The sequence below is a fragment of the Rattus norvegicus genome, chromosome 8 (assembly GCF_036323735.1).
Source record: "Rattus norvegicus strain BN/NHsdMcwi chromosome 8, GRCr8, whole genome shotgun sequence".
Classification (NCBI taxonomy): domain Eukaryota; kingdom Metazoa; phylum Chordata; class Mammalia; order Rodentia; family Muridae; genus Rattus; species Rattus norvegicus.
The window spans coordinates 78,949,212-78,966,289 of record NC_086026.1 but is presented as its reverse complement, the minus strand read 5'-3'; the positions used below and the strand labels follow the sequence as shown (position 1 = coordinate 78,966,289).

Here is a 17,078-nt window from a genome sequence, read left to right as displayed (position 1 = left end):
TTGAGTGTAGCAAAGTATGTGGCTGGGCTGTGTTTCGGCCAAGACATCTAGCAGATATCTTGGGGCACCGAGGAGAAGACCCAGCGGGTAAAAGACCAACATTTACTTTTTATTTTTATATTTTTACAACAACAATCAGACTTGGAACCTCTGCAATAAGTCACTTCTCTAGACTCCAATTTTTGGGTATAACCTTTTATATTAACATGGAAAACACACACACACACTCTCTCTCTCTCTCCCCAAAAAACCATGAAAATTGTATATGAAGAATGAAGACAAAGCTTGTATTTCTGAGATGACAAATACATTTCTGATGCTTTTAGTGTTTATTAAAAAACAGGTAACAAATAGTAAGTCTATCTGTCCCCTCAAATCCAAACTGGTCACACCTCACTGCTGATGCTGCTTTCTGAATTAACATAAAAAAAAAAGATAAAATCCTAGGCTTAATGGCACCTTCAGCATGTCTGATAGAATGATGGAGTGTATTCCCTGGAATGCCTGCATCCTCATGCTGTCTCTGCTTTTGAAGTGTTTCACCACATTTACATGGGATTTGTACAAAGCAGTAGAGATGCTGTCACCAAAGCTGTCACACCACAGAACGCTTTATGTTTGTATAAAACACAAGGATGGTTGCCTAGCAGGAAAATATTAATTTGCCACTTTTCAGAGATGAGAATTTTTCTTGTTTTCATTTCTGGTGTCCACAAAGGAATTTCAACAGGTTTTCAAACACATCAACAGCAGTTTTACTACTGACAAAAATGGGTCATAAGCAATGCACACAGCTGTCTCTAACATTGGCGATATTTAACTGTTTAGGCCAGTCTCATTTGAGTAGCAATATAATCAAATTGATAATATAATATATGACTGTTCCTAAAATAGCAAGTGATTTTCCTACCTATGATTTTAGAAAAGAATGCTATAAAAATATTTTTCTTATTCAGTTTGCTACCTTGCCAATGGAGCATTCTAGATTCTCCATGCACCAGAGCTGAGGAGTGACTAACTTCTGCTGTCACTGCTCTTCCCGCAGTCAGTAGGTTTCCAAGGCACTTTGTAAGAACTCCAGGATAGCGAGGAGAAACATTCTTGCTAGCCGGTCTTTTGGGCATGTTTCCCTTAAAGTTCAACATTAAACACTGTTATAACTGAGTTTTCTGAAACTTTACTTTCGGTGGTCCAGCCCTTACATTATTTTCCTTTTATTCTGAGCCACTCCTTCATTTTCAACTTGCTGAACAGGCAGGCAACTGCTTTTGGTTTCCCTGGAAACTGGATTCCTGTGGTTCCGGGTAGGCATTCTTGTCGCACCAACCTAAGGGACGAAGCAAGAGCAGAATAACTTAATACATTCACAACTCGCCTGCACACGACCCACTCTGCTCATTTACACAGACTCTCAACTTGGGAATGACCTTTTGTAAATTTTTAAGTCCCAGCCGCATGGTTAACTTAAGAAGTTTTAATCTGACCCAGTTTTTAAAACGTTAAACTTCTAGTAACAATGAGGAAAAAAGCTCAGCTATAAACTGCTGTTACGTTTGCAAGATGCTGAGATGTGAAATTAGAAAGTGGAAAAGGTTAGGCCTTTTGAAAAACTGCAATTCTGTAGAAGGGCAAGGGAGGAAGGAGAAAGTGAGGACAGGAAAAGGAAATACAAAGGGATGGAAAGAAAAGTGAGGACAGAGAGCAAGGCAGGAAGATAAGGAAAGTCAGTGGAAGAAGAGACGGAGTCTAAAGAAGAAGGAATAAAAATATGAAAGGAAAGAAGGGGAGAAACTGGAGAAGGAGAAAACTGGAGGTGGAAGGGGAAGAGGACGCCAACAGAACGGGGAGGAAAAGGCCTGGAAGGGAAGCGGGGATGGCAGAGGTGAGAGGACCCTAGCTCCTCTTCATGCCTGCTCCAACTTGCACCCATCCCAGGACCAGAGTCCTGCCTAAAGAGAAGACTTGGAAATACTATTACCTTCCTGATCAATTAGAGGCCTCACACAGGACCAAAGCTGTATATAGGCTGCAACCATTTCCACAAAGCTGCCTGTATCTGCCTCAGATTCCCCTTGCCACCTTGCACCAGCAGTGTTTCTGTACATCCCATGCAGTCAATCCTGCAGATTGGAGGGAGAGTATGATACATACATTCAAATCCACTCCCCACAGTCTAGCCTAATGAACATAACGCCAGCACTGAGGTTCACTAAGAATGCACCAAAACCTACAGGGCTGGAGAGATGATGGCTCAGTGGTTAAGAGCACTGACTGCTTTTCCAGAGGTCCTGAGTTCAAATCCCAGCAACCACATGGTGGCTCACAACCATCTGCAATGGGGATCTGATGCCCTCTTCTGGTGTGTCTGAAGACAGCTACAGTGTACTCATACATGAAATAAATAAACCTTAGGAAAAAATGTACTAAAATCTAGTGTCTCTACTTTTTCTTTCCCAAGCTTTTTTGGTTTCTTTTTAAATTATATGACTAGAAATGGGGCAGACCTGAGCGCTTTAGTCAGCCAGTGTGTCTGTTGGTCTCTGACGCTCATGTCTAGCAATACAATCGACTGGTAAGTGCTGATTCTCAAGATGCCTGTCATTTGCCCACTCAGCAGGCATTTTTCCTGAAGGTACTCACTAATTGGGTTTTTGAGGAAGGTAAACATTCTGAAAACTGTGTGTGTTCAGTAAATGTCTGTTACAGAACCTATAGTGGTGAAAGGGGAGCAGATGGGACTCTGCAGTCCAACTCTTGCCTGGTGTAGATGGCAGATGCAGGTCTACTGGAACATGCCTCACAGTAGTTCAGGGCTGCAAACCCTGTCCAAGGATAAACACCTGATTCGAGAGCAGTAGGGATGGACAATCAGACTAAGGCAAGGCTACACTAGAAGGGGATGCAGACAAGTGTTTCACACAGGTTCTGACTTTCCAGTTTTCAGAAAGCTCAGATCTTTCTATGTATATGCTAAAACTAGAAGCCTACAGGTGCTTAGCTTGGTTGAAATTATTAAAGTCCCATTTCTATGGCCTGGCTAGGAAGGTGGAGAGGTGAAATCAGGGTGGAGAACTGCACAGTATACACAATCCTATGCAATGTGAACATCAAAACCCAACAAGGATAAAATAAACAACTAAGAAGTCCTCAGTATTTGTAGGAAAAGCTGTTTCTTAAAAGGGCTTCAGGACACTTACTGACTGCATAACAGAGAAAGAAAAGAACAGTGTGTCCACGGGATACACACATGCATTTACTATAGACTAGTTGTGATGGGAGGGGTTCTGTTGACTTTCAAAACACAACGATGGAACATTAGCTATCTAACTGTCCACGTCCCCAGTGCTGGGCTATGCAACAGTCTGGTCCCAGAAAATCTCAAGAGCATCTGTTCCTGTACAGGACACTGCCCAGTAGCACACATGGCTGAATAGTTAGAATGTAGTTAGAATGGTTGGTTCAATAGTTATTGTTAGTCTGTACACTCACTTCTTTTAAAAACCACCTTGTATAACAATATTTTCTTCATTCAGGAGGCAGAGGCAGGCAGATCTCAGAGTTTGAGGCAGCCTGGTCTAAAGGGTGAGTTCCAGGACAGCCAGGGCTACACAGAGAAACCCTGTCTTAAAAACAAAGAAAAAAAAGTTTTCTTCAACTTAAAGTTGCTCAGTTCTAAGGTATTACATTGCTCATTTTCACCAAAAAGGAATCAAACACCCCCATACAGAATTATATGTTATAGTTGGCAGACTATAATTAGTGTTTCTAAATTAAAAGAAAATTGTCTTTTTAGAATATAGGTTTTCAAAAACATTTTTCCAATTATTATTTTTAAGTACTTAAGAAATTTCCTTAGATTATAAAAATCACTACTTAGAGTATTTATAAATGAAAACAGTCACAAGACCGAAGAAAAACACAGTGATAACTAACTTTCTCCATGCTCTCATTTTCTCACCCAGTTTAGCACATTCTACTTTCTCGTGAAAGCTCACTAGGAATGAGGTGGAATGGCTACTTGGCATGCTCCAAAATACTGACAGATCTTCTCAAATGGTGACTTCGGGTGGAGAACTGAGGAGCATACACAACCCCATCCAATGTGAACAATACAAACAACATTAACAATTAAAAAGCTCTTGGCAATTGTAGCAAAGCTATTTTCTCAAAAGTAGTTGGGGACTTTCACAGACTAACTGGGCATAACAGAAAAAGGGAAAAAGAAGACTGTTCACAAGACACACATGTGAGCTCTATGTGAGCTCCCAGGGAACCAGAAGAGGTGAAAGAACTCAGTAATCTGACTAGAAGGTATTTAGCAACATCTGATGGGGAAACGCACTGGATTTGTGCTTACTGGACACTGGGATTCATTTGCAGACAGCAGTGTCCTTCCTGTGACTATGTTTAAAACTGAACTGGTGACAGGACAAGGAATGGGTGGCATGGTAGGGACAGTGTAGAGAGTGACTGCAGCTGCATCTTCAAACTCTAGGTTAAAAAGGCTACTCAACTGATATTTCTAGAAGGGTTTTATAATGAGTATAACATTAATAATAATTCAATAAGCCCTAAGAAATATTAATTCATAAAATACTTAGCATAAAACTTAGCTCTTAATATTTTACTGTATTTTTAATAAGCCATTTTGCTCACTAATTACTAATACTTGCTTTTAAGTATTTCTTTATCTTACTAATTAATTTTTTATTATATCATAATTTTATTATATGGACTCTTGCAAATTGTCTCAGTTGTTGAATGGAAGAGGATATATATATATATATATATATATATATATATATATAGAGAGAGAGAGAGAGAGAGAGAGAGAGAGTAACTAAGAAAATACAAGTTTGCTTTGGGCAGACTCAGGCACTGAACTCTTGGATGCCTCATGCATGCACACATATAGCAAGAGAGAATAGAATATGCAATTGTAAAACAAATCTTACCTTTGGTTGTGCTGCAGGGCGCAGTGATTTAGGTGGAAAAGTACAAGGTATTCGTCCATGATGGATGTGATATGGTAACAGGTAACTGGGATCTAATGGGACCCAAGGAACCGAGAGACTGGAGGGTACACCAGGAAGGTCACAATGTGCCTTATGCAAATTATACGCTGTTCTAGTAACTTTTCCATCTGAGGTCTTGTAGATCAGGAGTGAAGAATCTTCTGCTGCGTGAGACAGCAAGTAGGACCCTTCCTGCAAGCTGCATCCAACACTGAGATTCAACTTACAGGCTTATGGTGTCAATCTCATCATGTTCTCCTAACCCCACAGAGCAAAACTGAGCTGCCACAGGAAGAGAACGCCATTTTGGAAAGTATTTCAGGACTAGCAAAAAGTAAAGGTTTCAGAAGCCTTTAAAATTGCTTTATACACTTCAGGCAACTAATCAAAGTTTTTATTCTGAAATTCAAAATATCTGGCCATTTCCTTTTTACCATTTCAGCAATCTGAAAATGTCAGTCATTTAATGGATGAACAATCTATCTACCTCTCTAATCCATGATATACTCCAACCATATTTTCATTCATTCACACTATTACTCACATTGTTTCTAATAGCAAAGAGAATAGAGACACAAAAGTGAATGTGACATGTCCAGGATTCAAAGGTGTCAGAAACAGGCAAGGAAACATGCAGGGAAGATGTAGGACCATGGCAGGCTTATGTGTTAATGAGCTACCTGCTATACTACCCCACCCACCTCCATATTAACTCCTCCACATAAGCTTCTGAGATTAACTCCAATTGGGCATAAACTAATATGAGAGATGCTAAGCAATTTGTCCACAGTTCTGCAAAGAGTGGGGTTCAATACAGATCTGGCTTTTAGATCTGCACACAAGTCAGAACCTCAATCACGACCCTGTATTAACACAAAGATTGATGATGGCCAATCTACTACATTTTCTTTGCTTTTTGGAAGGCTTCAAGGGACTCAATGTATCACCAAAAAGAGCAAAAGGTGCATGGGTAGTGGGCTATGTTTTTTTGAGAACACACAGCTTGTAGGTGAAAGAGCCGAAGAGAACAGTTCCCCAGCAGTACTAAATGAAGATGAGCAGCTTTAGTTACACAGAGATGATGCCCACAGACACAATGAGCTGCATTCTCACCAACTCTTAAATCTCAAAGTAACTAGTGCTGACAAAGGAGGTCAGAGAATTATTCTTAGCTTCTAGGGAGGCTTTTCCCTCTCTCATCACTTTTGTATGAGGAAGCAAATGACTATTTGGTAGAAAGAATAAATAACATTTCAAATATTGAGATTCTAATCAATGAAACTCATGTATCTTAGAAGATTGACAGTTTGAGGTCAAACTAGGCTATACAGCAAGATACTCTGTGTGTGTGTGTGTGTGTGTGTGTGTGTGTGTGTGCGCGCGTGCGCGTGCACATGTGGATGATGTGTATAAGAAAGAGAGAAGAGGGAGGGAGGAGAGAGAGAGAGAGAGAGAGAAAGAGAGAGATATAAACAAAACACACTTGCAATTTCATTACAGCCAGACACTATCATGTTATCTTTCACTACTATTTTTAATTTTCAACTCTGATAAAATACTTTTTACACTTCTAGTTTTTTCATCTATTCCTAACAGCACATTATCAAAGCTTCTAATAACTTCCAGCAAAGAAAATCAAAATATCTATGCAAATACCCCAAAGTACTTACCTACATAATTTCTTTAAAATGTGCTGGAGAATGTTAAATAAACTTGAAATCCTATTAAATGGAAGAGAAACTGATGTGAAATTAAACTGAAACAAATAAACCTAGTAAATATAACCTCACTAACAACACATGTGGCCTATTGCTCACAGCCAAAGGCAGCAGCAGGCTACTAATGCCAAACAAGGACCAGCAAGTAGATAATGTCGGGGTGAGACACATACATTCCTTAATTTCCTTTCATGTTCATGAAGTATTTTGTGTTAGAGCAGTTATAATCATATAATATAAAAATATCCAAATAAAATAAAAATATAGAGTCAGTTGCCAAGAAAACTGACTATTGATGTGTGATGACAGAGTGGGGTCAGACCAGCCAAAGGAAAGCAAACATAACATTTTAACTATTTGGTGCCTCATCTACATACAATAGTATTTCCACTATTATTTCTCTTTAAAAAGTTTTTTTCACTGAGAGAAGTGAGGCAAAGGGTTAGTTATATACTGAAAGACTTTTGTGTTCTTTGTGTGTTCTTAGAGAGTGGACTTTTGTGTAAGCAGGGTTCAAGTGTGACTGTTCCTTCACAAATCTGTGTCAAGTCAAGTGGAGCTTGGCAGTTAACAGTGGTGACTTTATCACTGATGGAATGAACCACTCTCAGTCCCAACTTCTCTGTATATGAAATGGCCACGATGCTACCACAGCCTTTCCTGCCAACTTGTGTGATAAAATGAGATCATCTGCACAAGCTTTTCCCTCACAGTGAGGCACTCCGAGTTCTGAGGACCACTAACTTACTTCTAATGTTTAACATTTAGTATAATGGAGAAATTTCAGAAGTCAGACTGTCCAACCAGTCACATAATTCTGAGGGCTGAAAGTCCTTGGCTGTCTCATCCTCCCCTTCTCCACACAGGGCTAAAATGTGTGTTTTCCCCACACTTTACAGAACACTCTGGGGCTCTAGCTTCCTTTGCATAAAGTAGCAGTTGTTAGCAGTGTGTTTCTCTGCAGATGGAAACAAAGTATACTGGGTTAGGGGACTTCAAGGTCTAGAGAGTAATCAAACACCATCACTATTTAGAGGTAAAGGAAAGGCCACAATCACATTGCATGAGTTTAGTTTTTCCAATGCCCACCACAAAGCACTTCCTTACTTGAGTGCTGCAAGTTTTTCTTTTAATTCTTCTGAGGTGATTTCTTCTAGCATGAAAAGCTTTGAAGTAAACGCATCAATATGACCTAAAAGAAAATATAAAACTTAAAGAAACAGAAGTTGTTGTTGATATATATATATATATGTATATATATATGTATGTATATATATGTATGTATATATATATGTATGTATATATATATAAAAAAGTTAACTAGGCTCTCTCTATATAAAGATGTTTAACTATAAAGGACTTTGTATTTAAAGGGAGAGAGAGAGATTTCACTGGGTATCAAGTAAACCTGAATTTAAAAAGATATACAGATTATGGAATGTTTCATGGTAAAATACTTGTTAAATATAAAAAAGTTGGCACCTGTCCATACACCCCAAAGAGAATTATTACCCAACACCTCTAAGAGGAAACTCTGCTCAGACACTGGTGCTTCTGGCTCTCACTAAAGCAGCATCTTCATGAAGTTGTAAAGAGAAGCATGTGCTCACCATGTAAACAAGCAATTAAAAATCAAAGCCATGGACTTGGTATGCTCCATAAGTATCGAAGACACACTATTATGAAACTTATTATAAAAACATAGCTTATTTTTATTAAAGCAATCATAAATGTTTCTATGGGTAAAGCAGTCTATTCAAAGTCTTTTCTTACATGCTTGAAATAAATCTACAATTCACAAAATTCAAAACATTATATTCTTAAAATGATATTTCTGTTGTAGAAAGTAATATGCACATTTTAAAACAAAATAAGCAGAGGCACACACAGAGGTGCTGTGATGACAGAGGAGGTCCTGAGGCAAACGTAATACACACGGGTCAACAGGAAAGCCATGCTATTACTAGTGTATGAAAGCTAAAAACATCACAGTATAAGAGTAATACCCAGGGGCTGGAGAGATGGCTCAGTGGTAAAAAAGCACTGGCTGCTCTTCCAGAGGTTCTGAGTTCAATTCCCAGCAACAACATGGTGGCTCACAACTATCTTCATAAAGACAGTGTACTTGTATACATAAAATAAGTGAATAAATCTTAAAAAAAAAAAAAGAGTAACAGTCACCAATGCGAGAAATAATGCTTTAGACTTATTTATATTTTTATGTTTTAGATTTTACTTATATTTTTAACTCCTAATATTTTATTGCCAAAGCAAATTACTTAGAAAGTAGGTATCAGTCATTAGGACTACAAAATTGCATATACTTTATTACCTCCTTTCCATATCTAGCCTACTTTAATCTCATTTGCTTTATGCTCAAAGAAGTTAATTAGAAACATTTTTACCAGATGTCTTCCCACCAAGACAACATATCCGTTCCCATAGCCATTTGTTATTTCTTTGCCAACTTAAGTTTCACCTCTCCATTTCTAATGCTCATTATATGTGACATTCCTAATAATAAAGACACATTTTAATGGTTTAACAGCTATAAAAAGAGGATATTAAGTGCAATAATGTATTTTTGGATGCTTAATAAATAAACCTGAGACTACTAATAGAACTTACCTTTAAAAAAAATCAACAATAGAAGTATGTAGTAAAGAATCCAGCAAGCACAGTCTATCAAAGACCTAGACAGGCCATCGATCCTGTGCTGAGTGCCCGGAAGGCCCTACCTTCTCAAGGAAGCTACAGCTCTCAACAGTGGAGCCTTCAAGCCTGAGGGGTCACTTGAGTTCTATTAGAGCTTGAAATTCTTGTCTCCTCAGCCTTTGGGGTACTTGAACCAGATTTAAGAAGCTGAAAGCTTGGCCATTGTCCTTCAGTAACAACCAATCTCTTTTAGATCATACTTTGAGCTACACTTGGGGGGCATTGCTTTAGATAGCAAAAATGAAGCCTCTATGTTTGTGAATCATTCACACAAAATGCACATAGGTATTTCTAGCTTTAAATGTAGTATAACTTTGTAAAAACAATCATACAAGTAGAAATCATGTATTTTGGTAATAAATGAGAAATTTTACAATTGTTTCACTATTTTTACATGTTTTACCAAAACAAATTCTCCATTGACTGTATTTAGAGGAACGAAATGTAAAAAAAAAAAAAATGTATTTAGTACACTGTAATTTAAAATGTCAAAAGCAGCATGATTCTACATTTTCAAAAGGTCTGACCAAGAGTACTGTGAACAGTGCTCACTGCCTTCTTAAGACAGCTCCTGAGAGAGGAGCATCTTTCACCACTGTGGCAGCTGTCATACTCTCATCTAGTTAGACCCCATCCATACTCTACCCAGGAGTCCCTTTACTTAAAGCCTGCACTGGTGCTCCCCCCCCCCGCCTTCATGTCACACACTGCTCCTGTACATCACGAGGGAGCTGGCCTTCCACCAAGTCTCTGTGCAGTGACTAGAGTCTGCGCAGTGGTAGTGTACCATTCCGAGTCAGCTGTGTTTTCTACGGCTCCATGCAAGTTTGATTACAATTTCACTTCTAGCACTACCACCTTTTGTGTTTTCCCCCTTAATCTTTGCTGCCAATTCCTTGTTTTCATTATCTATTTTCATAACATTTCAAACAGTTGGTCACTGGCAAACAAGGAGGAGCCACACTGCACATTTGATTTCTGTACATGAACTGTGAAGAGGTACAAAGCAGCTTCTTTCAGACTGAAGGGACGTAAGTAGTCACTGACCATGTGTGTCTATAATCTACTTCATAATTAGTGGACCAAGGAGCTGGCAGTGAGGCTTATATGCAACTTCTACTCTTAATATATTGCCATAACCGAAGGTCATACTTACAAGAACCGTGTAAAGTGAGAACTGACTGAATGCCACCTCCATAGATTTAATAAACATTGTAACACTGGACAACAGATAGAGAAGTTGTGATGACACTACAGATTTTCTTAAAGGAGCAACTCAAGGTTTTTAAGGTGCAAGAGACACTGTAATCTAGAGAAGGAGTTGAGCATATTTATATAGAGCGAAGCAAGCAAGTAAACAAAAAAGCAAGTGTATTTAATATACCTGAAGACTATAAGCTATGGTGATTCCCAGAGTGCCCTAGATTAGCAGCATTATTATCTACGATCAGGTTAGAAACATGAAGATCCAGATCCCATTTTGGACCACTCAGTCAGACACTCTAGGACCAGCGCTGAAACATTAGCCAGGTATGGCAACACGGGACTCATTTCAGCACTTGGGAGGCTAAGGCAGGATTAGGAATTTGAGGCCATCCAGATGCTATATAAAAAAACAGTAAGAACTCTCCCAAAATACTGATTACTCAGAATGAAAGCAAATTTTCAAATAATCACTTTATCTAGATCAGGCAAGAAAGACACATAGCACTCACTATATGCAGGGCATGCCTATGCTCTGTCCTAGGATACAAAGTTCTACCAGGCTCCAACTTCAAGCTACTTTCTGTCTAATAGGAAAAAGTGATAGCCTAAGAAAGAACAATGATGTGGGAAGTTAACAAAGGCAAGTGAAAGAACACATTTAGAGATCAAAAGAAGACTGGAGGAGGTGGGAGCTGGTAGGGCAGATGGATCAATCAATATCACCTTATACTGGTGCAGAGACCAGGACACAAGATGACAGAGACGTTCAGCGTGTAACATTCCAATGTGAAGGAACAGAATGAACGATGAGAGCAAGTAACTTGTCATGTGAAGCACATTAACTAACAAGAACCCTGGCAACATCTTTCAAAGTCCTGCTAATTTCCTTCTGCTCAAAACTTCAAAACTAAAATAAAGTCAAATGCTGTTTCAAGATGAGATTTCTAAGGCAATGCCATTATAATTATAAGAAAATTACAAAATATGTATTAATCAATTTGCCAGCTTACCAATCCTCTGCCATTATTTAAGTACAGAGTCGGTTCAAGCAGAATGGAAAACAGAGAAGTACAAAATGGAAGTGTGCACAGCGAATTTAAAGGTAAGTACTTAGAGGGAATTACAAAGGGGAGGAGGACTCCTATAGACTCACCAACATAAAACGAGCAGTTGGAATGCAATAAACTTTCAGTCCAGAAGCGACAGAGCTCGCTTTCAGTCAGAGCTTCAACTCCATAACAACCTTGATACTCTACTTTTGGTAGCACGTAAACTGGAAATTGCTGCAATGCAAAATTGCATTTTGTCAAAGCTCTAGATCTGATCTCCACACATTCCATGGTACACAAGTGCCCATAAATCATACATATATACAATAAATCAAAACCCAAACAAAAACAAAATTTGCTTTCCAAAGAAAATACATTTGCCTATATATCCAGAATAAACTTTTGAATGCTTGCAGAAAATTTAATTTTATTTTGCATAGTGTAGGATATGGGAAGGAAGATATGGATACATTTGCCTCTGAGGGGTAGAATCAAGATGCACAGTTAAGAAATAAGGGCTCACTCACCATCAGCGTCATCTCCAACATAAATAGGCATACTCCCTGCCAGGGAATGTGATTCACAGCAGATTCTTTGGGACAAAGCCTAGTTCATAGGTTCAAAGCTAAATGCTAGAAGGCAATAACTAACATATACTAATAATTCTCAAAAGAAAAGAGGACCATCCCCTCTTTATAGACATCAGCTACGCAAATTCCCTGAGCAGTTGGTTTTCTAAGAATGAGCATTAACAACCTTTAAGAACAACTGTGGATGTTTACAACACAAAATGCTTTATTCCAAGCATGTGACAAATTACCCATTTAGAGCTTACTGGTTAGGATATCAAGCAGATGGAGAGAGATGACTATCTAAGGGAATTAAGTCATCTAAGATAGATGACTATCTACTGGTCTAAGGGAAGATGTGCAGGCAAGTACCTTCTTGCAGAATACTGTAGCAGGTGTGTTTTCTGCCAATGAAAACTCAATTCTTTCTGACGGTGCTGGACATTAAACCCAAGGTCATGTGCATGCTATACAAGTGCTTTACTACTGAGCTATGATACATCCCCAGCCTGAAAATTCTACTTTCAACAGGATTCTCCAGTCCTTGCTACAAAAGAAACAAGATTTATAGTACCTCAAGTTAGCACTTTAAAATTAAAATAATTTTAATTATTTTGTCTTTCACAGATCTAAAAACATCATTTAATCATTGTTTCTCAGTTTCTGGCTCTCCTAAGTTGGTTTAGTGTCTTTTGCACACCAGTGGTGCTAAGAAAAATCCAAACACAGCATTTCAGCCATCAGCACACAGAACGCTGTGGTTTTTGTGACTACTAATTTCTGAAAGATGTTGAAGTGTAACTCCTAAAGGTAATGCTGCCTATAATGTAATAACCTGGTGACCCTGCTAAAATGTAGACTTAGGTGGTGCCTAAGGTTTTGCATTTCTTAGAAGTTGCAGTTCTAAGGACCATAATTTGGACCCGCAGTAAGGAACACAAAGTGGCTTATAAATTAAAAAAAAAATACTGTGATTGGATTAAAATCATTGAATTATATGATAATTTCTTAGCAAATATAAATATGATTAGGCCTCCTAACTTTAAAGCAGATAGAAGCTGGAGATAAAATTCCCATTTTCTATTCCATCTCCAGAATGTTGAGAAATTGGGGCCACTGACAGGGCTCAGCAGATAAACGATTGCTGAAACCTAGCAATCTGAATCCACACAAAATACAGAGGGAGACAGCAGACTCTAGCAAGTCGTCCTCTGACCTCCATACATGTCCCATGGCATGAGTGCCCATATGCCATTTACATACATACAATAAATCAAAGCCTAAACAAAGGGCTCAACCGTCATGTTAGAGAGCTAAGGAGTGTGTTCAGTGATGTGGCTGGCTATGGTAGAAATGGAAAAGAGCAGATGATGCAAAGCAAAGCGAAGATGATCATCATTCTGGATAATAACGTTATTTACACAGGGAAAGTAATCTTTAAGATCTATCTATCTTTACATAGAGTGTGTGTGTGTGTGTGTGTGTGCGTGTGTGTGCGTGTGTGTGTGTGTGTGTGTGTGTGTGTGTTTGAGGCAGTGTGCTTTTCTTTGATACATGACTAAATCTTAAATCTGACTTTATTTCTGTATGCATTCTACTGCCATCTCCAGGAAGTCAGGGGAAGGGCCTGAATGTTTTCTCTCTTCTTAGTATCTACAATTGAAGTGCAAATCACAATTTACATCAAGATTTGTGATGTAAAAGTTTCCCTTTTCCCCAGAAGCGCAGCAGCTGTAGTCTGTGCGGCCCAGGAGAAAGCTTTTTTTGCATCTGTTTGCCAGTTTTACATAGACCTCTTAAACCCTTACTTCCATTCCTAAACTGACAGGTCAAGTCTTCTCAGTAACTGAGTAACTCCTATTCTTCCTAACATATTGCACCTTTAAGCAGTCTTTTTTTTCCCTCAGGGCCTAGGATGCCATCCTAAAATTTCAGTAACTGTATCTGAAATTGTTAACCATTTTAAAATGCAGCACCCAGGTTATATGGTTAACTGACAGTCAAGAGCTAGTAGCTACTTAGTGTTTAGGTGGTCTGGATTTCACAGTTTTACACAGAATGTGTAAGCTTCAGTTTTGCTTTGGTCCACATCAGCCTCTTCACTTCTGTTCCCTCAAACTGGCTGCTTTTACTAATGAGTACAGGTGTTGCTGGCTTTTCCCCCAGGTTTGCTTTTGTTGAGACAGGGACTTATTACTCTGTAGTCTAGGCTACAGGCTGGCCTGGGATTTACTATGTAGAGTAGCTGGCCTCAACTGCTGATAACCCTCCTGCTTCAGCCTCCCAAGTGCTGGGATTATTATTAATCAGAGTTTTGTTGAGGAAGATATCAACAACACAAAACTGCAGAGTTAAGGAAAAAACATTCAGAGATGAGATTCTTGAACACCAGGAGTTAGATTTGCAAACCTGAAAACCTTGTCTAAACAAGCTGGTTCTCATGGAAGAAATATTGCAAAGATACATTCTTAAATGGCAGTATTTTAAAGTTTTTCAAACTAGTATGGATTCCTTACAAAGACTCCTAGACTCTAGATCCATCAACTTTTCTCATCTCTTTATGAGTTTCTGTGTTATAACATTTCAGAAAAAGAAGAAAGTGGGGCATAAGTCCAAGGGGGATACATTACAGTATGGAAATTATATCATGTGTGCTGACCTATTGCACATAAAGAACAACATATACAAAAGGCATGCACTCCCAGGAAAGCTTTCAAGTTTTACTTCGAGTTTGACAGTCAGAAATATGACTTCTACTTAGATATTCTTTGGGGTTCAATTGTTTTGACAGCTTGATAAATAATTTTCTCCTAAATGGTTATAGCTCAGTATTTATAAATTTCACTTTTTGAGTGCATGACAATTATCCTTCCAAGTCATGTTGGTCAAGAATTAAATTGGTGTCCTAAATTTCCCTGTGCTATTCTTACTTAGAAAATATTGGCATCAACGGGTATTTTGAACATATAAATAAAAAGATAAAATGGTATGGATTCACAAGGTAGAATGTGAAATAAATGCAGTTGCCTACAAAAATTGAGAACACAAATAAGTATAGAAACAAAACTTACACAGATACACACCCACACCTACAGCCACACCCACACCCACACCCACACCCACACCCCTGTAACTCTAGTTCTAAGGGACCCAACTCCCTTTTTTGGCATCTTCTTACAACACGGACACAGATGTGGTACAAAGGGACATATAGGGGAAACACCAAAGCACATAAAAGAAAATAATAAAAAAGTTTTAAAAAAGAACACAATTTAAGAAGTTCTCTTGGCCTGGTGAAATGGCTCACTGGGTCAGTTGCTTCCACCAAGCCTCCTGGCCAGAGCTCTATCCTAGAACCCATATGGCAGAAGAAGTTGTCTCTGACCTCCATACCTCCATACACATGTGGTACAAATACACACCCTCTCTTAATAAATGGAAATTTCAAAAAAGAATGCTTATAAGGAACAATAAAAGACACTTTAGTACTTTTTAGTAGACACTTCAGTACCTCTTAGCAACTAATTAAAACATGCTTCTCTTTATTCACCAGACTCCAGAAATCACATGCAAAGTGTCAAGTGATCTAAGAGAAGCTCTGAGGAGACTTTTTATCACACTCCAAGAGGAGCCACAGAGGAAAGACAGAGCAGGAAAGAGCAGAATCTGTCACCCCAGCAGCCCTAAGCTCCAAGACTCTTAAAGCTTCAGTTTCTAAAAGATGTTGAGAAGTGTCTCAGGGTAAAGAAAGGGGTTGTAGGTGACAAGGAAATGCAAAGTCATACACAGATGGGAGTGCCTGTCTGGTCAAATCAATCTAAATGACATTTTCCCCTAGAGTTCACATGGACTAATCAAGGTGATTACCAGCATTTATGATGATGATGATGTGTGTATCTCATTAAGACTGATTTCAACATCTTGCTAAAAGAAGGTTACACAGAAATATAATAGGAGCCATCAGTAATTTAAAATCAAATTTTGTTAGAACACCATGTTCAGCATTTGGTATTATCACTCACACTGCCACATCACAACTCTCAGATAACTTACTCTTCTGATCTTCTTCCGTTTTTTGGAGCGTGGTCTTGTCTCTACCCTCTGGACACTGCACCGCACAAGTAACAACAGGTCTTGTAGGCTGAACAACTTATAGACAAAGTTTCCTTCTTGAGGAGCTACATATTCTGATGTGTCTTCCACATAGTCTTGAAGTTCATATGGCAATCCTTTAAAAACAGTCCTCATTACCATTTGAAGTATGTGACCCATTTATGCATTGTAATCTGGGATATAGCAACTCAATTAACTCTTGTGACTGTCAATTCTCCACCTTGGGCCATATTTACTGACACTGCATCGGAGAGCTGCCAACCAGAGCTTTAGTTTTCTGACTTTTCACAAATACCTCCATGAGCACTGGGTAAAACCTGCATTAGGGTGATAAGTATCAAGAAGGAAGAGCTTAAAGTATCCTGCTATTCCCAAGCCAGGAGGACTGAGGAGCACTGTCACACTCATTGTGTAGTCCACTACAGACCCTACAGAATATATGGGTGGATCAATGATTGTGATCCCCTCCACAAGCTTAGTAGCCTAGGTACATGCCAGCAAACAGGTTATAGCACATGAATAAATTGGATAGATATACAAAGAGGACACAGTAGAAGCTGAAATAGTGATCAACAGACTGAAGTAAAATATTAGTGACTAGGTAAAAATTACAAAATGGGTTATAATAGTAAGAAAGAAGGGAGAAAAGCTAAGGAAAAGGAATAGACAAACTGGCAAGTTCTTGATTTTCAC

General features: G+C 38.7%; 1 protein-coding gene across 7 annotated transcripts in view; it reads right to left on the bottom strand.

Moving 5' to 3' along the window:
- Positions 1-306: 306 nt before the first annotated feature.
- The window catches only part of Ice2 (interactor of little elongation complex ELL subunit 2), a 44,022-nt gene continuing 27,250 nt past the window's right edge, over positions 307-17,078 (bottom strand). Inside the window, exons 11-17 of one of the 7 annotated variants that reach the window (XR_001839240.3) lie at positions 16,326-16,501; positions 11,808-11,937; positions 7,841-7,925; positions 6,686-6,736; positions 4,956-5,214; positions 1,979-2,120; positions 1,163-1,327 (exon numbers count right to left, since the gene is read on the bottom strand). Coding sequence is in view for 6 of the 7 variants with exons in the window: in XM_006243402.5 (XP_006243464.1) it covers positions 1,199-1,327; positions 4,956-5,214; positions 6,686-6,736; positions 7,841-7,925; positions 11,808-11,937; positions 16,326-16,501 (830 nt within the window). In the remaining variant the exon portion in view is untranslated. Of the gene's footprint in view, positions 1,328-1,978; positions 2,121-4,955; positions 5,215-5,248; positions 5,298-6,685; positions 6,737-7,840; positions 7,926-11,807; positions 11,938-16,325; positions 16,703-17,078 lie in introns of those variants that run through there. The other 6 variants (XM_006243402.5, NM_001191108.1, XM_063266186.1 and 3 more) reach the window with 6 other exon arrangements.